The sequence below is a fragment of the Coenobita brevimanus genome, chromosome 80, assembly GCF_032717465.1.
Source record: "Coenobita brevimanus isolate Jiangsu-jjx chromosome 80, ASM3271746v2, whole genome shotgun sequence".
NCBI lineage: Eukaryota > Metazoa > Arthropoda > Malacostraca > Decapoda > Coenobitidae > Coenobita > Coenobita brevimanus.
Window position 1 is genome coordinate 18,417,170 of NC_137033.1, and position 26,584 is coordinate 18,443,753.

The window sequence follows — 26,584 nt, forward strand, 5'->3', positions numbered from 1 at the left end:
TCCGGTGCTGCTAGTATAAACCACTCTAGACAGCGTTTTCAGAAAATTCAGAACTTTTATATTAAAGTTCACACCACTGAGCTGTATAGTATGGAGAGGCTTTCTCATGGATAGCACAATGTAATTTATGTAACTGCCGCCAGGGCGGTGCTGGTGTAGCGGCAGCCATGTTACACCACGCCTGATGCCCGAGTTTTTGTACTGAGCTGCTCTGTGGGTTTTTGAAAGCAGCTGATGATTCCGGAAAATATAGTGCCATGGTCCACTGTGCAGCTTACGGATATAAAAATGGGCACAGGAATTTATCGAAGAGAGATGGCATTACATTTCACAAGAAATATATCTTGTTGCTAATTCTATAACATTACTGCGCCCTGGGGTGGGGCAGGAAGATTCTTCCCCAGTATCCCTGTTTTATACTCATTAGCTAAATGCACCCGATATAATTTGTTGAACTAGGCAGAAAAAAAAAACATAATCCATACATGTTTTGTATTATAAACCACGAGTGTATCTTTATTAATAACCACTGCTTAGTGGAAATAAAGTCCAGTATTTGAACCTGAGTATGAGTGCTGGTGTTCCAAAATGGCACCCAAAATACCATGCTTGCGGCAGAGATAGCCCCTCCGTACTATAGAGCTCAGTGGTTCACACACATGATTCAGATTTTATCACTTAAAAATAGTCAATCACACTTGGAATGCAGAGATCATTTTGAGGATAATTATGACATACTTTGACTAGGGATGAAGTAGTGTTTGTTTTGTGGTGGACTATTGCCTGTTCAGTTGCCACCAGGTGATCAACAGTTAAAAATATGGTGCCTTCAGTTCCCCATGCATCAATGGGAGTGTCAACCCAGTTTTTCATTTCATACAGTCATCTCTCCTTATTTGCAGGGGTTATGGAACACAAATTGCTGGTAACTGAAACTGTCAAATAATTAAAAGCCCTCTAATATGACCCTAAAGTCATAATTTAACCCTGACAGCTAGTGCCCCTAATATCACCAGACAAAATAATCAACTAGTTTAAAGTGTATTTTTGGATGATGTAATGAAAGGCTGTAAAATTAATGGGAGATACACCTTAAATTATTGTTTTTCGAGAAGGTGCTATGATTAGTGGAAGTCAGCAATACTGAACCCATAAACGGTGGGGATGACTGTAGTTGTGAATGAATTTTCAAGTATGGTGAGTATTTCTGGGAGTAGTAGTCTTGAAGTGAACTGGTTGTTTTTTGTTATGGAGGGGTAGCTGCTTGGCTAATTTCATCACTATGGTGTTCATTACACTGGGAAAGTGTAACCTGGGGCATCATATACAAGGTTCTGCCTGTAGCTGTTAACAGAGGTATCTAGTAAACACAGATATTTACTAGTACTTCAGATAAATCTGAAATGCCAGGGTCTTGATAAATGTATACCAAAGATATGCAGATGTGATTATTCTCTAGTGCCCTGTTTCAAGAAAAATGTAAAACTTAAATACCTGTATATACTGTAGTTTGTTAATGATGAATAAACTTAAATTGTTTTACACTGGTATGTAATATAACCACATCAGGATGAGCAGCAGACACAGAAAGGATAAAGTATTTGACTAAAGTATTCACCATAGTCTCTGAGAGGGCTAACTAACTTGCCTATAGAGCTACACCCTCTGCCACCACCTGAGATTCGTGGAAGGTCAGTGTGAAATTTACTAATATCTATGAACATACTTTGTGACATAGATCACCATTTTATCATTAGGAAAAAAACTACCTTAACCAACTACAGGTGACTTAGGTTCAAATCTACAGGCAAGTTAGCTGGAGTAGAATGTGGTATACAATGGGAATGGTGAGGGGTCAGAAGAATGGTAACTAGCCTTTCACAACACTCCTATGCAAGAAACCAACCATACATACAGTAATCAAGGACAAACTTACCATTTCTAACAAAGGTGCTCCAATATGTAAACATCAGACACAATCTTCTTTTCCTTACTTTGGTGTAATTAGTACGGTACTAAGAATTATTTGCTGTATATTTGTGGGAACATAACATGATTATAGTTTATCATTTTTACACTTTTTTAAATACTGCAACTGATGAGTGTACAATGAAGTAGCTATCTGAAATGTTGTGTTTACTGTACAACATAAACTTATATCTTCTACATAAATATAATCTATTCCCTGGGGTAGGCTGAACTTGCAGGCCTTGGATGGCAGCTGACCTAGAAAGAAAACCCCAAAACCTAAGTAAAGGTTCGTAAAAAAAAAAAAAAAAAAAATCATCATCATCATCATCATCATTATCATCATCCAGACCTCCTTACATGAAGGAGTGTTAGTGCCAACCCTAACATATGGATGTGAGACTATGGTATGCCATGAAAATGAAGTCAAGAGTGACCACAGCAGACATGGGACTGCTGAGGAATGTATGTGGAGTACAGAGAGTGGATAGGATACGAAATAATGTGAATCGTGAAAGATGCGGAGTGAGGAAGTCCGTGGACACCAGAATCGAAGTGAGTGTACTGAGATGGTATGGTCATGTGGAGAGAATGGACATGAACAGGGGTGAAAAAGGTATATCTGAGTGAAATTGAAGGAGGGAGGAGGCGAGGTAGGCCTAGAAGGTGGAGGGATATGGTGGATGTGAGTGTGTGAGGAAGAGAGGTATGGAGGTCAGTGAGGCTAGGGAACAGACAATGAGATTGAGGTGGCTGGATGAATGTTGTGAGAAGAGCATGATCAGGGATTTGGCACCCCTTCTTAACGTGACAGTGTCTGGATTGACTGTCAGATATAATTATGTTAAGCTTCAGAATGTGAAAGTTTTTGTCGTATCTGATAAAGCCAGGATTCCAGGGGCCTGAATGATGAATGAATGGAAGCATGGCCCATTGGATGGGGCAAACTTAGGCTGTCTAGACGTTGCTACTCCTCATTCTGCCCTAGGGTGGGAAAGGAGGTCTGGATGATGATGATGATGACCCACAAAATGATGCTGATGGTCAACACTCAACTCCATTGTAGGATTCACTGTTGAAAGTTTGAAATGTGTGAAATGAGCAAAAGCAATGTAACTTTCAATTACTGTGGTACTGGAATTATCTTTATAGTCTATTAAATAAAAAATATATATATCTACAGCTTCACCCAGCTCTCTTACAAGTTTCATCTTCGTACTTTGTAGTTTAACTCCTGAAATAAGATAAACTCTTTTAAATTCTTTTTTCACAATCTAATAGAATCTAACTGTGCTTTGGAAAGATCTCTGCACATGAAAGGGTTGGAGAGGATTTCTATTAAGGTTTTAATTGCAAGGGGTCTTTTCTTAGCTATAATTAAGTCATCTGGCTGGCAGCAGAAATAATAAAACAGTTACTGTTGTGAAGGGGTAATTACAGTTGTGAAACCATTATCCTCACCAACACAATCATCTTTGTGGGCTGTTGATAAGTTCTTGCAATGCCTCTCTCTTTGCCTCCTCCAACAGCTGAGAAATGAGGGAATAAAGGTCTTCTGCACCACTCAGGAAGGAAGACAGGTTGTGAAAGGAGGCACCAATCCTGCAAAGGAAGCGATATTAATCTTGAATATAAGATTTACCTATCTGCAACACTATTTCAGTACTCCTCTTACTGAAAACCTGCACATTCCACATACATTAATACTGTACTGTATTTCTAACAGTCCATACGGTACTGAACTGCCGTGAGGGGATAACAAACCCTTCCGCAATCCAATACTGAACACTGAACCACTCACATCTGCCCACTTATACATATGCTTTACTAGCATCATAGAACTTCTTGACAGCATTAACACTTTTCCATCCACATAATCCTCCCTATTTACCAAGCCATAAACTTTTTACAAATCTGTTTATACCATAAATACTTTAAAGTTCTTACACGTTTACTATCTGTCCTCCTGTAAACATCTGATCCACACATCCCCTACCAGTCCTTCACCCTGTACAGACTTACATTCCTCACTTCTCAATTTCATGCAGTACTGTGTATATCCATTAAATTTACAAAATGGAAGTACTGTAAATGTCATTCATCCCACTACTAAAAGAACTCTTTCCTGATAGAAAAAGGGAAAAGGGAGGGGTAGATAGCACTACATCATGTGAGAGGATATGTCTCTCTACCTACCATCAAATACTAGATACAGTACATATTAAACTCTCTCTCTCACACGCACTCACGCATGCACGCACGCACGCACGCACACACGCACACACACACACACGTACCTGTGGTCAGTAACTCTATCCTGGGGGAAATTGTATGTACGAATCTTCTCAGATCGTGCCTTTGTTCCAACCTGAAAACATAACCGGTCATATTTTCAGGGATTTTCTTATAACTGAGTACGCATCTTGGACAAACAAATTGGTGTAAATGTTTCTAAAAATACTGTACATCATTTGGACAGAAGTGCAAAAATGAAAGAATGAATGGTATGATAATGAGAATGATAATGAAAGACTCATAATTAATAGAAATATGGATCACAAGGAAAGTTTACTGTATTCAGAAACCTGATGAACAGGAATAATAAGCAGTGTGGTAGTAAACATGACTGGATTGATGGTACACAAGAGAGAAATATGGTGCCCAAGAAGGTGTCAATGGCAGAAGTAAAAAAGGCTGGCATAAAGGCTGAAGAATGCAAAGGTACCAGGTGTTCATGAGATATGCTGAAGTAAGTGTAAGTATGCCTGATTGATTACGTACTCATAGAGAAATCGATGCTGTGAAGTGCTGCTGATACGAGGGCAGTGAGAGGACAATGTGGAGGTTTGTCAGATCATATGACTGTGGTAGGCAAGATCAAGCTGAAAGGAGAGGTGGACCAAGAGAGAGAGAGCAGCAGTCAAGGAGAGAGACTGAAAGTCAGGAAGCTGAGAATCATAGAAGTGGCGGGTGAAAACAGGGCCAAAGTATGGGAGGAGTTAAGGTCAGTGAAATGGAATGAAATGGATCTGGACAGCTTGTAGAATGTACACAGGGAATGCTTAGTTAGGAACGCTAAAGCAGTGTGTGGTGCGGCAAGAGTAACAACAAAGAAGAAAGGTACAGCACGGAGGGACAAAGACATTAAGAGAGCAGTGGAGGAAGAGGAAGAAGTGGCTAGATTGGATACAGGACAGGGGTTCAGCTGAAATAAGAGACTGAATCTACTGAGATCAAGAAGCACATGAAGAGGAAAAAGGAGGAGGTACATGATGATCTGGGAAGAAAAATTAATGCAAATTACTCCGAAAATAAGAATTTATTCTGAAAAGTGGTGTGGAAATGTAGAAGTGACAGTGAAAAGAATGTGAAAGTATGAAGGATGTGAGTGGTAGATTATTAACCCATGGGGATGAAGTAAGGACCAGAGGGAAAGAACATTTTGAAAGTCTGATGAATGAGAATGGAGAGAGCAAGGCGACTGTTAACATGACTGGTTTTGGGAGTGTACAGAGATGGGATGCATTTCCAGAAAACATGAAGCTTGGACCTTGTTGGAGGGACAGATGTCAAGAGTGAGAGCAGTGGAAACGAGTTATTTGAGAGGAGCATGTGGAGTTATATGGAGAGACAGACTGACAAATGAGGAAGTGAAAGAGCGTTGTGGTGTGGATGTGGATGTGATAGGAAGCGTTAGGAGAAACACACTGAGGTGGTTTGGCCATGTGAAGAGGATGGAGGGTGAGAGACTGATGAGGGTAGTGTATGTGAGTGAGGTGGAGGGGGAGAGTGGGAGGAGGAGGCCGAGGATGAGATGAAGGGATGGGGTGGAGAGCTATATGATAGAGGGGTGTGTGAGCTGGGAGTGGGGCAGTGAAATGGCGGGGGACAGGGCGACGTGGAGGCGATTTGTTTGTGGCCACCCCATACGGGATTAAGGCGTCTGGAAATAGATAGATAGATAAATAGACAAAAGTATTGTTTGGATGGGAAAGATGTTTTAGAACAGTACCGATATATTGTGATTACCTGGAGCTTCCTATTTGAAGAGTATGTGGCAGCGTTCTCCTCCAGCTGGCGTTGATATAACAAAGCACGTAGTTTCCTTAGGCAGCTTTCCCTGTTTTGGTGTTGGGAACGTTGCTCCTGGCTCTCCACAGTTAAGCCTACCACACAAACATATATATATATATATATAATATAATATAATATAATATAATATATATATAAATAATATAATATAATATATATATATATATATATATATATATATATATATATATCTATCTATCTATCTATAGCCCGACGCCCTAATCCTGCAAAGGGTGGCCGCAGACAAAACGCCTCCAAGTCACTCTGTCACCCACCATTTGACTCCCCTCCCCCAACTCACCCCCTCCCTCATATACCTCTCAACTCCATCCCTCCACCTCATCCTCGGTCTACCCCTCCCTCTCCCTCCCTCCACCTCACCTACATACACCCTCTTAGTCAGTCTTTCATTCTCCATCCTCTCCACATGTCCAAACCACCTCAGTGTATTTCTCCTAATCTTTTCAACCACATCCACATCTACCCCACAACGTTCCTTCACTTCTTCATTCGTCAACCTGTCCCTCCATGTCACTCCACATGCTCCTCTCAAGTAACTCATTTCCACTGCTCTCACTCTTGACTTGTTCTCCTCTTGCAAGGTCCACACCTCGCTTCCATACGTCAGGGTAGGGATCACAATACCATCATGCAGTGACTTCTTAACTTCCATACTCACCTCCCTATTTCTCATCACTGCTTTCAGTGTGCCAACAACCTTCCTTCCCTGCTGTACCCTTTCACGTACTTCATCCCCCAAAGTTCCATCCTTACTCATCACACTACCCAAGTACTTGAATGCACTCACATTCTCCATATCCTCACCATCCAACCTCACTGCACACTCTGTGACTTCATTCCTCTCAAACACCATAACTTTACTTTTGTTTACATTAACTTTCAGCTTCCTCCTCCTACACACTGTCCCAAATTCATTCACCAAACCTTGCAACTCCCATTCATCTTCACTCAACAATACTGTATCATCAGCAAACAGCAACACCGGAAGCTTCCAAATCTCACCCTCATTCATTAGGGCCACCCCCACATCCACTGCCCTACCTTGTACCTCCTTTACGACCCCATCCATATATATACTGTATTAAACAGCCATGGAGACATTACACACCCCTGTTTCAGTCCCACATTGCGATCAAAGAACTCACTCAGCTCACCATCCACTCGCATCGTAGCCCTAGCTCCCTCGTACATACTCTTCACAGCACTCAACACTTTCCCCTCCACTCCATATATTCTTAATACCTTCCACATACCTTTCCTATCTATTCTGTCATAAGCTTTCTCCAAGTCCATGAAGGCAGCGTACACTTTCCTTCCCTTCTCTAGATACTTCTCCACTAAACATCTTAGAACAAATATCTGATCTACACACCCTTTTCCCTTCCTAAATCCCCCTTGTTCTTCTCCAACTAGCTCCTCTGTCATATGCCTAACCCTATCAATGAGTATTCTACCATATATTTTACCAGTCACACTAAGAAGGCAAATACCCCCATGGTTACCACATACTTCTCTCTCCCCTTTTCCTTTGTACAGAGGAACAATTATACCTGATTTCCAGTCCTCTGGAACCCTTCCCTCTTCCCAAGCCAATCTACACAACTTCCATATCCACTCCACAACAATCTCACCCTCATACCTAAGCATTTCACCACACACTCCATCAATTCCTGGGGCCTTTCCCAGCTTAATCTTCTTCATCGCTTCCACTACTTCCGACCTACTGATCTCTTCCTCCCTCCTCTTATCTCTTCTTCTCCCAGCCATTCCCCAACCACTTATACTCACACTGCTCTCACTCTCTACATTCAACAAATCCTCAAAGTGCTCCTTCCATCTCCTCAATTTCTCTCTCTTCTCCACCAACAATCTATTATTCCTATCTTTCACTCCCCTACTATTTCCCCTTTCACACTGCCTTACTTTCTTTACCTCCTTCCAAAACAATTTCTTACTCTCCCTCCATTTCACACTCAGATTCCTCCCAAACTCTTCATCCACTTTCTTCTTACTCTCCTTCACCAGTCTCTTAACCTCCCTTCTCCTGCTCACATATACCTCTCTCTTCTCTCTCTCATCTTCACCCCTACCTCTACTCGCCAACCATTCACCATATGCCTTCTTCTTTTGTTCCACAGCTCGTTTCACCTCATCATTCCACCATGCTGTCCCTTGCACACCCTTGCATCTCCTCTTCACTCCACAAACCGCCTCACACGCTGCGCTTATCTCTTCCGTGAATATCTTACATACGTCTTCCACCCCTTCCATCTGCTCTAACTCATACCTTCCCAATCTTTCTTCCACTATGCTCTTATACTCTGTCCTCTTCTCACTATCTTGCAATTTCTCCACTCTTCTCACAGGAGCTGCTTCCTCCTGTCTTCCCCTTCGCCTCCTCAACCACTTTCTTTGCAGCTCTACCTTGGCCATCACTAAGTGATGGTCCGAGACTCCATTCCCCCACCCTCTCCACACCCTTGCATCCAACACTTGTCTTCTCATTCGCTCATCCACACACACGTAGTCTATCATTGCCTTTCGTTCAACAAGTTCACCATCCATCCTCCTCATTACTCTCCATGTATACCGGTGGATCATCTTATGACGAAAGTAGGTGTTGGCTATTGCCAACCCCTTACCAGCACAGATGTCCACCAAAGCACTACCATTCCCATCTACTTCCGCTGGCACACCCCACTGACCAACCACTCCATCCACTCATACATTCCCAACTTTGCCATTCATGTCTCCAATCAACAGCACTCTCTTGCTCCTCTCAAACTTGTCCATACATGCTTCTACTCTCGCCCAAAACTCATCTTTCACTCTTGCCACTCGATCCTCTGTTGAAGCATACACACATACAATCGCCCATGCTTGTATACCTACTTTCATCCTCACCCATACAATCCTTGCACCCACTGTTCCATACTCTCTTATATTCTCCTTCCACTTCTTGCTTATCATCAGACATACTCCCTCTCTTGCCCTCTCATTCTCACTGACTCCCGCACATATACCTACACCGTATTCCCATTCTCTCATCCTTTCACCTTCCCATTTAGTTTCAGTCAATCCACATATATCCACTTTTGCATCCTCAAGCACCTGGACAATCTCTCTCTCTTTCACTTCATCATTCACTCCTCTCACATTCCACGTTCCTACTCTCAGAATGTCCTTTGTCCGTTCCTTAGTCGTCAACGTATGGTCCGTCCGGGTCCGAGGCGCTTTATTTGCTTTTTTAGTTCTTTTTACGGGGTGGGGCACTAACCCACCACCAACCCTTTTAGTCGCCTCGTACGACAAGCAGGGATACTGGGGGAGTATTCTTGAAACCCCCCTACCCTTCCAGGAGTAAAGTAAACATGGCAATATTGTATGGCAATACTGAAACTACGAAGAGGATAATTCATCATCATCACCCCAAGGTAGGGTCTACAAAGCAAGGAATGACACAGCATGATAGATGGACAACTATCAACACTACACCCACAGAAGTAAGCCACACAATTATTTACATACAAGTCTCTGGAATTCTGGTTCTACCTCACAGGTCTAACCAAGTGCACATTTGTTTTTGGTATTTTTCTTTACTGATGTGGTTCACCTTACCTGTCAGACAGACTCAAGTCATCAATCATTTTAAGGTTAAAAAAAAAAAAAAAATGGTGTCAAACTTGTCATGTGTAGATCCATACAAATTCATCAAATCAACTCAATCTCCTCTTGAGTTTCCTGATCTCATCAACTTCCATTCCTTGCTTTCTTACAAACTCATTTACCACATCCGTCCATTTTCTTCTTGGCCTACTACACCTCCTCCCAAAGGGTACTATTGCAGCCAAATGAAATTTTCAATCCTAGTGAGGAAGGAGAGCAAATGGAACACCAGAAATAAACACATTCATCAACTGTGTATAGATATGTACCTGCAGTGTGCTAGCATAACTGTCAGGTGAGCAACAGCAAAATGGTCAAGGATTTTCCTGCATTAACTAAATGGAAAACAACAAATCAAGTGAACCATTTACGCTTGATTTGAACTGTAAATCCATTCATTTATCAGCATTCTATCTCATATCAATCAATGATGATGATGACTATCTCATATCAAATGATTGATGCCTTAGGGGTAAACAGACAATGACATGGCTCTACTCATACCTAACAAATGTTTTTATGCGATTTGTGGATGGCACTGCCTATGGAATGGTGATGAACACTTCAAAGTTTGAGTGGTATGTATGTATACTGTAATGGTAAAGCACATCATTACTGCATTACTATACAGTATTTATTATTATTATTATTTTTATTATTATTATTATTATTATTAGTAGTAATAGTAGTAGTAGTACTATTCGGGTGCTCACCATCCACCCAATCGAAGCAGTGCTGCTCTTGGGTGCTTGCTGTTTCCTCTCTTCCTTCCTTCTTTCCTCTTCTGTCTGTCTTTCTTTCATTCCTTCCTCTTCCTTCTGTCTATGGGTGACTACACTTAGTGACAATTTAAATGTTTTCCTGTAAACCAGGAAATCATTTACAACACTGGGTGGTAACCAGATACTGTATCCAAATTATGGCACCTGGTGGGTTAGTGGGTAATCAAGGTGCTCCAACTGGATTAAGCCAGTGCAGGTTTATATCCATGGGGTGGCTGGGGTTTACTGCACACACAATCCCACTCTGGGATGAGTGAGGCTGGTCACTCCCATCTTAAATGTCAGGACCAACATGTCTACCCCTGGGCTCCTACACTCCTTCATGGGGCAACACTGGAGTAGATGATGAATGAATGAATGAATGAATGATTATTATTATATATATTATCCTGCTATCTTCTCAAGTCATGTTATTTTCCTCTCCATGTTTCTGGATCCTACCAACCACATGTAACAATAAACTATAAGATGATTATTTCATGTGCAGAAGACTAAAGGTAAGACTGTTTAAAATTATGCCATGGAACATTTTTTATCAAGCGCCATTAGAAGCCGGAGCGATAATGTTTTTGCCAGTGTGTGTGTGTGTGTGTGTGTGTGTGTGTGTGTGTGTGTGTGTGTGTGTGTGTGTTCTTACCTAATTGTATCTTTACAGGAATGAGTCAAGCTCGTACTGTCCTGTGTATTAAACCATATTTATCGTACATATCCTTAAATTTGTGAATTGTTTTGGCGCACACTATTTCATTTGGTAGTGCATTCCATTGATCAATTGCTCTGTTTGGGAAACTGAACTTCCTTACGTCTTTATCACCTCTCTTCTTATGCAGTTTTTTGCAGTGTCCTCTTGCTAATGCTTCTCCATATGTTAAGTAATCATTTATGTCTATTTTCTCCTTCCCTGATATGCACTTATATAGCATTATCATGTCACCTCTTTTTCTTCTCTCCTGTAGTGTTGGTAGATTCAGTTTATTTAGTCTTTCTTCGTAGCTTAGGTCTCTTAAGCTTGGTATCCATCTTGTAGCGGCCCTTTGAACTTTTTCAATCTTGTCTATGTGTTTTTTAAGATGAGGACTCCAGACTACTGATGCATAGTCCAGGGTTGGTCTAATGAATGATGTTATTATCCTTCTTAGCATGTCTTCATTTATGTATGTGAATGCTATTCTCATATTTGCAAGCAGTGTATACATGTTCCGTACCTTCTCGCTGATGTGGTCAGCCAGAGATAGTCTGTTATTGATAATCACACCTAGGTCTTTCTCTCTTTCTGATGTGTATAGGGTTTTATTTCCTAACTTATAATCCCAATCAGGTCTTTTTCCACTTTTACCAAACTTGATTACATGACACTTGTCCACATTGAATTCCATTTGCCATGTACTACACCATTCATGAAGTTTATTTAATTCTTCTTGTACCTCTTTACAAGAGTCTGTGTTAGTAATTCTCCTTTGTATTTTTGCATCATCTGCAAACATATTCAGATAGCTCTCATTTCCAGTGTTACTGTTTATATCATTTATATACACTAAAAACATGATTGGTGCCAGCACTGAACCCTGTGGTACTCCACTAGTCACTTCTTTCCATGATGAGTAGTTTCCTCTTAGTACTGTTCTCATTTCTCTTTTTATGAGAAAGTCTTGCATCCAACAAAACAGTATGCCTCGAATTCCTCCTTGATGGTACAGCTTCCATAAAAGTCTTTGGTGTGGTACTGTGTCAAAAGCTTTCTTGAAATCTAAATAGATACTGTCCACCCATCCTTCCCTTTCCTGTATTGTGTTTGTTACTCTGTCATAGTAGCTCAACAGATTAGTAACACATGATTTTCCTTTTCTGAAACCAAACTGTCTTTCTGTTATCATACTGTGTTCTTCTAGATGATTTACCCAAGCTTTTCTTATAAGCTTTTCTAATACCTTGCTTACAACACTGGTCAGTGATACTGGTCGGTAGTTGAGTGGATTTTGTCTATTTCCTTTCTTGAATAAAGGGACAATATTTGCTTTTTTCCAAATATCAGGTAGTTTACCTTGACTCAAGGATTTCTTGAAAATTAAAAATAATGGTTTACTTAACTCCTTTGCACATTCTCGTAGTACCCAACATGAAATTTCATCAGGACCACTTGCTTTTCCTCTGTCTAATCTACTTAACTCCTCCTGTATTACTTTTTCTGCTATTTGTATATCTGGGAGTATGTGTGGACATGCATGTTCCACATAGTCCCTCTCAAAATTTTTTCCTTCTGTAAAAACTAATTGGAAATTCTTATTTAGTGCTTCACAAATATCTTTCTCTTGTGTATAAGTGATTCCCTCATCCGTAATGGATTGTATTATATCTTTTACTTTGGTTTTGCTTCTGATGTAGCTGTAAAACAGCTTTGGTTGATCACTACTTTTATTTATTATATCCTCCTCAAACTGTTTTTGGGCTTCCCTCCTTATTCTTGTATAATCGTTTCTTGCCTGTTTGTAATTATTATACGCCCTTTCACTAGTGTGTCTTCTGTATCTATTCCACAACAAATCTCTTCTTTCTTTTGATTTTTTACATTCTGTATTGAACCATTTCTGTATTTTCTTATCTGCTTCTTTGTGCTTTGGGATGTACTTCTGGACTCCTATTTCATAAAATTCACAGAATTTTTTATAAACAGTAGAAGGCCGATTTTTCGGCATCTATGGGACCAGGCTAGTGCCGAAATATCAAAATTGCCGAATTATCAAAAACCCTACCCACTCAAAACCTTATATGTTTCGGTGAACACTATCATCACTACTCATATCATTACAAATGTGTTTGGAGAGAGTACTGTATACTGTTTGATACTGTACAATACTGTAATGAATACAGTACTATACATGAATGTGAAAAATAAAGAAATTAGTGAACATACTGTATATAAATGTAATGGTGCAGTAGGCCTACAAGTTCACATGCACTTACCTAAACTTATAGTAGGTTCCTTATTTATATATGTACAATAGAAGGGGTTGATTGGAGTCTGCTACAGCTGGAAGAAGTCCCCAGCAGTAGAGGGTCCTCATGGAGAATTTCAAGACTGACAAAAAAAATCGGAAAATCTGCCGAACGATCAGAGATTTCGTAAATGGGACTATTTCTCAAAACTGCCGAAATGTCAGATTTGCCGGGGAATTGGATGCCGAAGAATTGGACTTTTACTGTACAGCATTTAAATCTTGTCCTCTAAGCTCATTTTCCCAATCAACTTCTAAGAAATACTTCTTTAGGTCTTGATAATTTCCCTGTTTATAGTTAAGGCTCTTTTTGTAACTGTCATTGCTGTTAACTATGTCATATGCTATCCTGAAGTTATAATTTAGTACTGCATGATCGCTTTTGCCGAGTGGAGGGTGATATATTAAACTGTCAATATCATTTTCTTGCCTAGTAAATATTAGATCTAGCACTGAAGGTACATCAAGTCCTCTTTTTCTGGTGGTTTCCCTCACATGTTGCATTAGGAAAAACTCTTGCACGAGATCCAGGAGCTTTTGGTCCCACCAGCTTTCTTGGCTAATTATATCTGGAGTATTCCAATTTATATTTGTATTAAAATCCCCAGTTAGTATAATTCTTTCCAATTTCTCTTCCATTTTATGTTGCAATGATCTTAAACTCTGAATTGTACTCTCTGCCAGGTCCTCATATTCATCTCTTTCCCATGTGTTTGATCTGGGTGGCATGTACAAATTGGCTACAATTACTTTCCCTTCAGATGTGTTGATCTCTACTGCAATCAGTTCTACTTGTGATGGTATATCTAGTTTTATTTCATTGACTTCTAAATTTTTCTTAGTTAATATTATAATTCCTCCTCCTTTTTTTAAATTTCTGTCTCTTCTCCATATATTGTATACCTCTAAGTTTAGTATGTCATTGGATATCCTTGGTGTTAATTTTGTTTCAGTTAGGCATATTATTTGTGGTTCATTTTCTCTGACATAATCATTCATCTCTAGTAATTTAGATACCATTCCATCCACATTTGAGTACATCAACTTTATCATCTTGTCTATATACTTGTCATGACATGGTTTTACTACCTTCCTCCTTTTTATTCCATCCTGTTTGTGTACCACTTTCGTACCTGCAATCCTATTACTTTGTAAAAAAATTTCTTCTTCTCCTCTTCTGATCTTCCCTCATTTTTTGTTATTGCTTCCTCCCTTTTCTCTTTCAGTAATTCCAGTTCCTCTTGTGTTAGGCATCTTTTTATCCATATATTTTTGAACTCCTCTTTGTGTGTGTGTGTGTGTGTGTGTGTGTGTGTGTGTGTGTGTGTGTGTGTGTGTGTGTGTGTGTGTGTGTGTGTGTGTGTGTGTGTGTGTGTGTGTGTGTGTGTGTGTGTGTGTGTGTGTGTGTGTGTGTGTGTGTGTGTGTGTGTGTGTGTGTGTGTGTGTGTGTGTGTGTGTGTGTGTGTGTGTGTGTGTGTGTGTGTGTGTGTGTGTGTGTGTGTGTGTGTGTGTGTGTGTGTGTGTGTGTGTGTGTGTGTGTGTGTGTGTGTGTGTGTGTGTGTGTGTGTGTGTGTGTGTGTGTGTGTGTGTGTGTGTGTGTGTGTGTGTGTGTGTGTGTGTGTGTGTGTGTGTGTGTGTGTGTGTGTGTGTGTGTGTGTGTGTGTGTGTGTGTGTGTGTGTGTGTGTGTGTGTGTGTGTGTGTGTGTGTGTGTGTGTGTGTGTGTGTGTGTGTGTGTGTGTGTGTGTGTGTGTGTGTGTGTGTGTGTGTGTGTGTGTGTGTGTGTGTGTGTGTGTGTGTGTGTGTGTGTGTGTGTGTGTGTGTGTGTGTGTGTGTGTGTTTTTTTTTTCCCCATTATATCTCATGAATGGCTTGAGCTATCAACATGACACCTTCATGGTATCAAGATATGGCCAAAATCTTGGAAAGTTTGAAAATGGGCACTCGGGATCAAGGCCATGGTCACCAAAATGGATGCCAAAGGCCAACTAGTTTTTATCACCATCCTTAAGCACCATTATATCTTGTGAATGGCTTAAGCTATCAACATGAAACCTTTCAGGGTATCAAGATATGGTTAAAATCTTGGACTTGGGCAACAGCATATTCTGGCAGGCGATTAGCATTCGGCTCCCACAAGCTTTTTTCATTTCATTAAGCTTTGTCTATCTATGAAAGTCTCAGCCTACTGACACAAGGTTATAGCTGTGTGCCACTTGCCTGATTTGCCAATCCACAGGGTCTGCCTGGATTTCCTTCAATCCGTGGAAGAATTACCTCTCTATTCCCTCCCATTGGGTAGATGGAAAAACATACAGCAAATTATACTCTCTACACAATCTACATAATCATGGGATGAGGTCACAGAGTGTGACCTCATGGATAAGTGACTGAAGAGGGACGCTGCCAGAGATCAGGCAATGTGGATAGCTGCCACTAGGTAACCAAGGCCGATGCATGCATGCACGTTGGAGCCTTTATAAACAATAAAATATGATATGATACCTATACTGTAGTATCATAGAACCTTATTTCAACATGGCAGATACTCTCTATTAACAGCTGAGTAAAAACTATAAACTTTAAGTTGTTGTTGTTACTCTAACCTGGACTGTCTGGCCAAGCAAACCCACCAACTGTTGTATAAAGATTCTCCATGACCTATGTATTAGATTTAAATGCTCAAGTTATCAAAGGACAAAGCAGCAGCATTTCAAATACTGGCACAATTATGTTATTTAGTATGGCAACTTGAATGTGGGTGCTGACCAGTAGGAAGGTGGACAATCCTAACGGCACTGTCTGTTGTATTGACGTGCTGACCTCCAGCACCACTTGCTCGCTTTGTCTCAATCTTCAGGTCCTTGTCAGATATCTGGATATCTATCTGGGGAAAAGGGAATAACAATGTGCAACTAATTACATATTCAGTATGAAGTGTAAGAAATGAAGTAATAGGCTGTATTATAATCCAGGCTGTTATGTGAATATTTCACAATTCCAACTCAACAAACTCGCTGCTGATGAGTGCCAAACATGAATCAAAACAGACTTTACTTGGCATACTTCTATATCAGGGAAGGGTGGACTTGTTAGTCTTGGAAGGCAACCGATCCAGTTTATGGAAAATCCAATTACAAACACAAGGCCCTTGATAAGGGCTGGCAATAGTGAGGGCATTAAAACACTTCTTGGTGGTGCACCAGCTGCCATAAATGAGTGAAAAATGCTTACACATATATGCATGGTCATGACTAAGGCCTTCCTACAAATGGTGACACTGTGCACACTGGATGGAACAAAGAGCTGCAGTAGCCACCTACAAGCCAAACCTCCCCATATTTCCTTTCACCTCACTGAGGGCAAGGACCTTGCTCTGACCTGAAGAGGCAATATCTACTATAAGGGAGCACCAGTTCCATACGTGGTGTACCGTACAGCATTATGGTAGCCTATCCTCAGGCCCCTGTATCTCAAAGGGGGTAGTGTGGGATTGGTTATTGCCATTTTTAAAGATATCTTTATACATGTATGCAATGTAGTAGCTACATCTGTTGTGACCCAAAGTTCATCTGTGTACCCTATGGACAGCAGGTGGAAGTTGCCCTCCTCCTGCAGTCTACCATCCCCCACTTGAGGGACAGGAAGGAAGCTGAGGAAAGTCTGTATAACCATGCAATACAGCTGCACGGTTATATCAGTGACACCACATAAAGTGGTCCCGCTCCAGTACCTGTATATAATGTGATGCATGTAAGTGTGCATGGTTCTACCTTAGATGTATGGTCAGTATTCTAGGGGTTTCAATGGTGTGTGAATGGGACAGTGTACTGGGCACATTATGTTAACTAGTTCTCCCTTTATCAGATATTTCTTATTCTCTGGACCCTACCTCACCCCATCCAGCAAAAAGTAGTCAAGATGATGACAGTAATACTGTATTACCTCTGTGGGTTGTGGCATGACTGCAACAGAGACAGTAGAGGTGTGGATGCGGCCAGCCTTCTCTGTTTTTGGAACACGCTGAACTCGGTGAGTGCCTCCCTCGTATTTCATGACTCGATAAACCATCTCCCCACTCAGTAACATTGTTGCATGCCTCAGACCACCTGCAATAACAAACAAATAAGCATGGATGAGACTGACTAATACTCTTAATGTCACTTCCCTCTTGTGAGTCAAAATTTGATTTAAAAGAGGATCAAGATATTTATGGGAAGTTTTTGCACGATATTTAGGGGAAGTTTTTGCACGCCTTCCCTTGTCTTTCTTGAAAAAAAAAAAAAAAAAAAAAACTTCCTATATCACAGAAGTGTACACTTTTCTAAAACAATCTCTGCACATTAAAAAAAAAAAAAAAATGCAAACTGATAGAAAAACCATACATTACAAAATTGGCACTATACAAACATCAGGTAGTTCAAAACTAATCATATAGGACAATTCTACTTCAGTCTCATATCCAGCACAGTATTTGTAGATCTATCTATCTATCTATTGCCAGACACCACAATCCCATTTGCGGTGGCCACAAACAAATCACCTCCAAGTCGCCCTGTCCCCCGCCATTTCACTGCCCTGCTCCCAACTCACACCCCCCCTCTCTCATATACCTCTCCACCCCATCCCTCCATCTCATCCTCGGCCTCCTCCTCCCTCTTCCCCCCCTCCACCTCACTCACATACACTCTCTTCATCAGTCTTTCACCCCCCATCCTCTCCACATGGCCAAACCACCTCAGTGTGTTCCTCATTTGTAGATCTAAAGTTCATTTCGTTTCGTTTTCGTTTCGTTTTTAAAGGCTCCAACATGCTTGCATGTCGGCCTTGGTCACCTAATGGCGGCTCTCCACGCTGCACGATCCATTGCAGCCTCCCTGTTCAGTACCTTAACCTTAAGGTCACACTTAATGACCTAAAACAGGTAAATAATGTGCAGTCTGAGAGAAAAATAAAGAATGACAAAAGATGACTGTATTCAGTTTCACGGAGAACTCTTGTTGAGAAGCGGTTAATGATGGTTGTCTAATTCCTCCAGTTAAAAAATATTTTTCATAAACTAATCATGAGTCTGGCAATGGCAAGAATAAGATGAAAAATGTCATCAGACAGAAGACATTAAGCTCCTGTACTTCCAATACCCTGTACCTATAACTCACATAGTGCAGTTTTACATTATCATCATCATTCCAACCTTTTATCCCTCCCAAAGATGGAGTAAGGAATCACCATTTTTTTCCCACCCCAAAGATGAAGTAGAGCCCAGTACTGAGAGAAGAGGAAAACATGATAGAGGGAGAACTAGACAGCAGCATGCCCAGCCATATCACTTACCAATATCACTTGTCTCATAGTCTGTAATCTCAGTGTGCCAGCCCATGTAATCAGCAAAACCTTGATACATATTAAACACCTCTGAGCAGAATAGCATTGCCTCCTGTCCACCAATACCAGCACTCACTTCTAAAACAATGTTGGTATTATCTGCAGCATCTTCTGGGACAAGGGCATCCAACAACTGGAATTGCAATAGGATATTTAAAAAAAAAAGGTATGCTGTGTGGGTCACTCTGTTGCATGCTGCTTTATATTCTGTACATTTATTTATCATCTAGGTTGGCTAAGATGTAATAACTCTCACACCATCATATTTTGCCCCAAGAGAGTGAAGTTAACCCCCTTAAGCCACTGATGTGTTATATGTAGTACTTTTGCCATTTTCTGATAGCTTAATTTGGCTTTGAAGAAAGTTTTTTGATCTTGAGGGGGTTACATATAACCTTCAGCCTGTAATGCCTTTCCTAATTTGAATAAAACTGTCTAGAAGAAGGATAAATAAACTAAGTATCACATGACCATAATTCAGTAGGTTAACAGCACGAAAGAATGTAAAACAGGATAACTTATTGCTAAAAACTAACTGCACATGTGAATTACCAAGCACTGACTGGCTCTGACTAAACCAGACCTGTTCCTGGAGTCCAATGAGTGTGTCCTCGGCTTGCTTTAGATCTTCTCGAGCTAGGTCGCGCATTTCCTTGTCTCCTCCGCCATCCACTGCCAACAGTCTCAGCTCGTCCACTTCAGATTGCACTACCTCTACCTTTGATTGAAGGTGAGTGATTAAATAATCAGTAGGTTTACAGGTACATAAGCATGCATGCTTGTAACACCACTATACCAATACCCCTTTATCCTGTCTCATACTGAGCTGGCAGATCAAACATAAATGGATTTGCTGGAATAACTAATGTTTACAACACAAATACTCTTAATCTGCAAGCTGCCAATGGTGCACTTTACAATATGCCTCTCATCATTCATCATCATCCCTCACGGTGTTATTTATCAATATACTTCCACTCTAATCGAATTCTTCACCTGATTTTGTCACGAGAGGTGGAACTGTCTGAACAGCCAATGCCTTGCTCCCTCCTGGTGTAATAACCGAACTGAAACTTAACAAATTAATCACTGTCCTGGCCAAGATTTGATCTCAGACCCTTGTGTTTCATAAGTGTGGACGTTACCCCTGAGCCAAAGAGAGGATCCCTGCTTTGCCTCTAAGCAGCACGGGCTTTTATACACCCCATTACACTGGAACCCCCTTATGTAATGCATATATCACATTCTTTGGCACTCTTTACCACTTCATTCCCAGTCTGCAAACAAAAGCTCAGGGTCTTCATATATTGTATACCTTTAAGCCCACAACAAGATTCTCTCTGTCTGGTTCAACAATAATTATTTCTTGTTGTTCCTCCAAAGTTTTCAAAAAAATTAGTCACTTGTAAATATTAAGACTGTTCAGATATTTTCTACAGTATTTAACACTACTCCACACTATGCATACAGTAATACCTGTGCAAGCATACGCATGTACAGGCAAAACACCAGGACAAAAATCCAACCTTAGACCTCCCCTCATTCTTTAAACTGTAATACCCTACATATCTAACTACTGTTAACAGGTACTGTTTATTGGTCTTTGTCTCCTATTTTACAGTCTGAGGTCTAACATTCACAGGGTTCATCTGAGGTTTAACATTCACAAGGTTCACTGAAAGGCAGTGTTGGAGCATGATTTAGCCGGGCATGTGCGTAACTAATATGTGGGCAAAGCAAAATTTACATAGTGACATAAAGAAGAACGTAACTCTTATGCTGGAAGATTTACTGGACTTAGAATAAAATTCCCATGGTTTATTCAGTTAACATAGTTATAGTGCATGACAGACTTGAACAGTCATATCCTAAGATGTCTAATCAAGTTTAATTTCAGCTATTTAAGACATCACAATTTAACCTACACAGTATTATAATTACAACATCTGTGTATCACAAATCAATAAAACTTACTTCTTGTATTAAATCCACAATGGGTTTCAGTGTCCTTATAACCTTCATGTTGGCTTCATTGGTGTGGGTACAAACATTACCATACTTTTCTTTCAGAGAGTTTAAATATTCCTGCACTTGAGCATTTTCAAGTGACAACTCCTGAGAACTGGTTGAAAAAGGCTGTGTCCTGATATAATTGTTACCCACTTTTTTTGAGTATCGGTTTAAAAACTGGTAATTCCAAGCATGCTTATTCTTATTAGTGCTCTCATCACAAACATACTGACAATATCCAGAATGTCTAATATTTTCTTCGTACCTTCTTTTAATAACAGTTCTTATATGCCTCAAAGACTTTTGGCATCTTGATTTTTTTATGAGACCTACAGGGTGGTCAAAAGTTCTTAAGGCTGACAATGTTCTTGTTTGAATATTGTAAGATTTCAATGTTTTCGTGCACTCAAAAATGTCAATAGTTTTTGTTCCCTTATAAACTGGTATCAAATGATAGTATGGTGCGTAGCTGCATAAGTCCCTCAGTGTATCATGGTGTGGTAGTCGAGCAAGCTGCCTCCACCATCCAGCAACATGTCTCATCATCTTTCCTGTTAAAGAAAGAGAAAACGTCAGTGTTGACTTGGGGAAACTATTGTACTGTATCTACATTTGGTAATTTTAATTTTAGGATCAACAAATCAATCTACTCCCTAGAGGCTGAGTAGAAACTCCTAGGCTGACTGATTCTGTCTGGTTTTATGCAGGGACTAGATGATGAAACTGAAAAGGAAAGACAGACTGAAAAAGGCATGTGAGGAAAGGGGAAATCAATAAGGAGGTAGAAGGATGATGAGCAAGAAAACTAAACATCCAGAAGGGGGAATGGTTTGTCCGCAGCACCCTGGAATGGGCGGTATATTGAGGGTATGACCTGCTGTCATTCATCTGTTACCAATAAGTGGTGAAGCAGCCGAGGTAAGTGCCATCATCTGCAGGACATGAATGCTATTTTAAATTTGCTTTGGTGTAAACCACTCATTACATATGACAGCTGTGAGACAATGAATGAATGGGACTGCTTTCCCCTTTCAAGTGCTTCCCCACTAGGAGAAAAAAATATCTAGCAGAAAGAGAGGGATCTGCACAAGAGGAACTGATTCTAAAATAGTACCGTATACCCAAGATGAGAAGTGAATGCAGATAAAGAAAAAAGTACTGTGCTTAAAAGGAAAGGCCATGATGATGTACTGGTAAATTAGTGCTGATACGCAGTAAAATTGGAGAGATTAGATAGGAAATGCCAAGTTTTCCAAGGAGTTAATAACTTCAGAAATACTGAGGCTGTACTGTGTACTAATTACAAGACATACTCTACTATTAATGATAAATCACTTAGGGGAGAGAAGAGTAATTGGAAAGCTTGACAGTACTCAGAAATGTAGAACTGTTGTTTGGAGGTGAAGATGATCCAGCATTTACCCACTGAACCCATGGATGTCTTGTTAATTTCATTCTCGTGATTTCCTCATAACTTAACTCAGTTTAGGATAAACTTTTCAAGAAGGAGTTAAGAGACCAGCATAACCTGAACAAACCCCTTCACATTAAGTCTTTCCTAAGCTGAAAAGAATTGTCTGGTGGCAGCAAGTATAAAGAAGAAAAAAACTTCAATATGATGTCTTTCCAAAGCTGAATAGAATTGTCTGGTAGCAGCAATTAAAAAAAAAAAAAAAAATCAATTTGATACATCTTTCCTAAGCTGAAGAGAATTGCCTGGTAGCAGCAATAAAAAAAAAAAAGAAAAAAAAAAAATGTCTTTCCTAGGATGAATAGAATTGTCTGGCAGCAGTAAGGGAAAAAAGGGAAAAAACAAAAAAATCACCCAGATTAAAGTACTGTACAATAGTTAAAATTAACCACAGTGAAACTGGGTTAAAACAAAAAAAAAATGCAAGTGTAAAATCTAAGTATTATATTTGTACATGCATTATTTAAAAATCCATTATACACTGACAGTAAAATCTAAAAATACAGCACAGTATAGCCTGTAGTTACTACATATAATTGTCTTGTTTATATAATTCATTTTTTTTTTTCCTAAGTACTGAAAAATTACTGTCTCCAGTAAGTACCAGCTTCTACAAGAACTATATAAATCAGCTTATCCCTCCATGCATTGTAATGTACTATACTGGTTCAAAGTTCACAAACCACTTCTATATACAGAAATGAATCATACTGGTTTGTTCAAGTAGCTTGGTTCAGTGAGCAGTACCCTGGGTTCACTCTGTGCTTCAGTGGAACTTTATCACAGATCTGTAAGCTGTCTATTGGCTAAGCCTGAAGAGAGTGGTATTCTCTCTGTGTTGTGAACACTGCAGCTACAGAACATTATTTCAGCACATTATTAAGACCTGAGCAAAGTCAACATCTGCTGGAAGGGTTATTTATAGGTAAGTAATAATGTTATAAAACCCAAAACTATGAGTAATCTGCAGTGGAAACACAGAGTAAACTGTGATGTTTTCATTTGCAGACTGGTACAGGTAAAAAATCACACCACCTTATAAGATGGGAAATAAGAAAATCCTGGTGTAGAAGTGCACAATAGATAACTGGTTCCTCCCACGCACAAATTCTAGCATCTGTGAAGTATCCAAACACTACATTGTTGGTAACAGAACACAACCACAAAATGCTTCCTCCAGTGTTATAACTGTATCAGAAGTGTCAACTGGCAGCTGTAAATCAAGGTGCAATTTCTAGTTTCATGCATACCAGGCTGCTTTTAACTGGCATACCAAAATCTGATGAAATGAACCTGATTTTGCACTTCAAGTCCAGGTGATGCTCTTAAATTGTTTCTTCATGCCACCAAGGTGATGCTATAAATACCTGTAGTTTCTTTTTCATGCTACCAAACAAGTTTACTCAATTTTGGAAGGGTCTCTCATACAGAAGAGGCTTATTATCTTTTTAAACCAGTTTGAAAAACCTGTCCTTAGTTGAACAAAACTGTCAGGGAAGGGAAAGAATAAAGTGAAAAAATACCTTGACTCAAAGGATTACCCATGATAGCTCCTAACTTAGTTTTAACTAATGGAATTTTTTTCAGTTTCAGCCATAAACCCTTTGGTTCAAGCTGCTATTCATAACTCCTAATCTTGTTAATCATGGAGATGAAGTAAAGGTAGGTCTACCTATCTATCTATCTATTGCCAGACGCCTCAATCCCGTTCGGGGTGACCTCAAACAAATCGCCTCCACGTCCCCCTGTCCCCCGCCATTTCACTGCCCCGCTCCCAACTCACACCCTTCTCTCTCATATACCTCTCCACCCCATCCCTCCATCTCATCCTCAGCTTCCCCCTCCCTCTTCCCCCCTCCACCTCACTCACATACTCTTTTCGTCAGGTAGAGGATTAAATAATACTTTCATACAACTGATTTAAAAACTACAGTACAATAAGTATGGTAGAGTAGTGACGTAGGAAAAACGAGCATTCAAGTGACATATTAAAAAATAATTTATCTGAGAGAGCTATGGTAATACAGTAAACCCTCAACAGACAGAACCCTCTTTTACTGAATTTCAGTTTTAACTACCGCCATGAGCTGACTGAATGTTATGTTCATTTAATTAATTTTTTTACCATACGTGCTCCCTACGTGTCAACAAGTGGGTTGGTGGAGGGTTAGTGCCTCTCCCCGAAAAACAAATAACTCAGTCAAATGGCCACCCCTTATGGGATTATGGCATCTGGCAATAGATAGATAGATAGATTGTTCCATAAAAGAATGGGCATGTGGGAAACGCTCATCAGCGCTGCATCCACACACACACACACACACACACACACACACACACACACACACATATATATGCATATCAGGGAAGGAGAAAATAGACATAAATGATTTCTTAACGTATGGGGAAGCATCAGCAATAGGACACTGCAAAAAACTGCATAAAAAGAGAGGTGATAAAGACGTAAGGAAATTTAGTTTCCCAAATAGAGCAACTGATCAGTGGAATGCACTACCGAATGAAATAGTGGGTGCCAAAATAATTCACAAACTTAAGGATATGTACGATAAATATGGTTTAAGACACGGGACAGTACGAGCTTGACTCATTCCTGTAAAGATACAATTAGGTAAGAACACACACACACACACACACACACACACACACACACACACACACACACACACACACACACACTCATCCGCATCCAGCAGAACGCCGCATCAGTCTCTGGGTGACCAGCATCGTGAGAGAAGCCATAAACAGAACATCTATTGAGAAAAAGGGCCATTTGGATCTAGCTGTATGTTACTGTGTATGACTATGGCTGAACGACGCTCTAACTGTAATGTTCTTTGTTCTGTAAAATCCACGACGCTTGGGAAATTACCGAACAGCATGGTGTTCAGCTTTACCTAACTACAGTATTGGTTTTAATGTCAAGGGTCTGGTACCAATTAGTTCATTATATCGAACGTTTACAATGAACCGGTGCTTGTCTAAAACAAAATATCAACTTCAAGCATGAAACCTTACCAGATACTATACTGTACTGATAACAGGTTTTTGCGTTAGTTTTGTTTCATTTCGTTTTTAAAGGCTCCAGCACGCTTGCATGTGTCGGCCTTGGTCACCTGATGGCATCTCTCCTTGCTGCTCGATCTCTGGCAACTTTCCTATTCACTCCCTTATACCCAAGGTCACACTAAATGACCTCGTCCCAGGTCTTTTTCAGTCTACCTCTCGCAACCCTACCCCTAACATTAACACTTTTCACTTTCTGCTCCCAATTATCATCCCCCATCCTCTCCAAATGCCCAACCCACCTCAATCTACCTCTCCTCATCACAACACCAATACATTCCAGTCCCATCCTACCTCTCAACACTTCCACTATAAACCTAGCCACCCTAGGCCTCACACTCAGGGACACACTGTACATCCACCTAATAACTGCAATTTCTGTACATTTGAGCCGGTGAATATCTTCTTCCTTTACTCTTCCAGAAAACTTATGTTTTTCTTTAGGATGTCATTAACTCAACTTATGCTGCTGCCACTAACTGCCAAACACAAGCACCATGGTCATGAGGGGTTAAATTATCAGTTAAGGGGAGAGGTAGTGTGATGTAATACGGAAGTACAGCACAGTGAGTCTCACGAGTCTTTTCACCTTTGGGTGAGTCTTAAAGTAGTCACTGGGTGACTGGCAAAATGACTTCTTACTAAAAACTCTCCATGATAACAGGCTATGTGAAGAACTCACTGTGAGGTTTGTTTCATTCTTTTTTTCTTTAGGGATAAACTGCAATAAACAAATGCAACGACTAATCACTTCTTATGTGGTCCCACAACTGCTCCAACCAGCTCTACAGTCCTCTATCGCCTCAACATCATGGAGGAGTGCCCAACCTCGACATGCTCGGGAGATGATGATCAAGTCTGCTTGGAACTCGCCTCTACTTCAAGGGGATGCACACCACTACAACATAAATACTGCCTCAATCTCAACCTTGGACATCTGACCTGATCTGGACTTACCTTAAAACTAACAAGGTAAATAAGTATACATTCCTTAAAATTCTTAAACATCACTTTGCTCTGTTATGTCTCAGTAGAGTACATGTGGTCTTTGCAATGTCCTGTTCCAAAATACAGTACCATAACTTTCTTCCTAATCCAGGGCTCTCAAAGTGGT

At 40.3% G+C, this 26,584-nt stretch overlaps 1 protein-coding gene across 1 annotated transcript; it reads right to left on the bottom strand.

Moving 5' to 3' along the window:
• Positions 1 to 2,164: 2,164 nt before the first annotated feature.
• Positions 2,165 to 26,191, bottom strand: mRF1 (mitochondrial translation release factor 1). Its single transcript, XM_080279669.1, has 10 exons — positions 26,153 to 26,191; positions 20,880 to 21,466; positions 19,489 to 19,623; positions 18,855 to 19,038; positions 17,466 to 17,629; positions 16,290 to 16,407; positions 5,998 to 6,134; positions 4,266 to 4,336; positions 3,430 to 3,570; positions 2,165 to 2,226 (listed from the first exon to the last, which is right to left on the bottom strand). Exons 2-9 carry the CDS (start codon positions 21,459 to 21,461, stop codon positions 3,438 to 3,440), a joined length of 1,524 nt encoding a protein of 507 aa, XP_080135795.1. The 5' UTR covers positions 21,462 to 21,466; positions 26,153 to 26,191; the 3' UTR covers positions 2,165 to 2,226; positions 3,430 to 3,437.
• Positions 26,192 to 26,584: the final 393 nt, after the last annotated feature.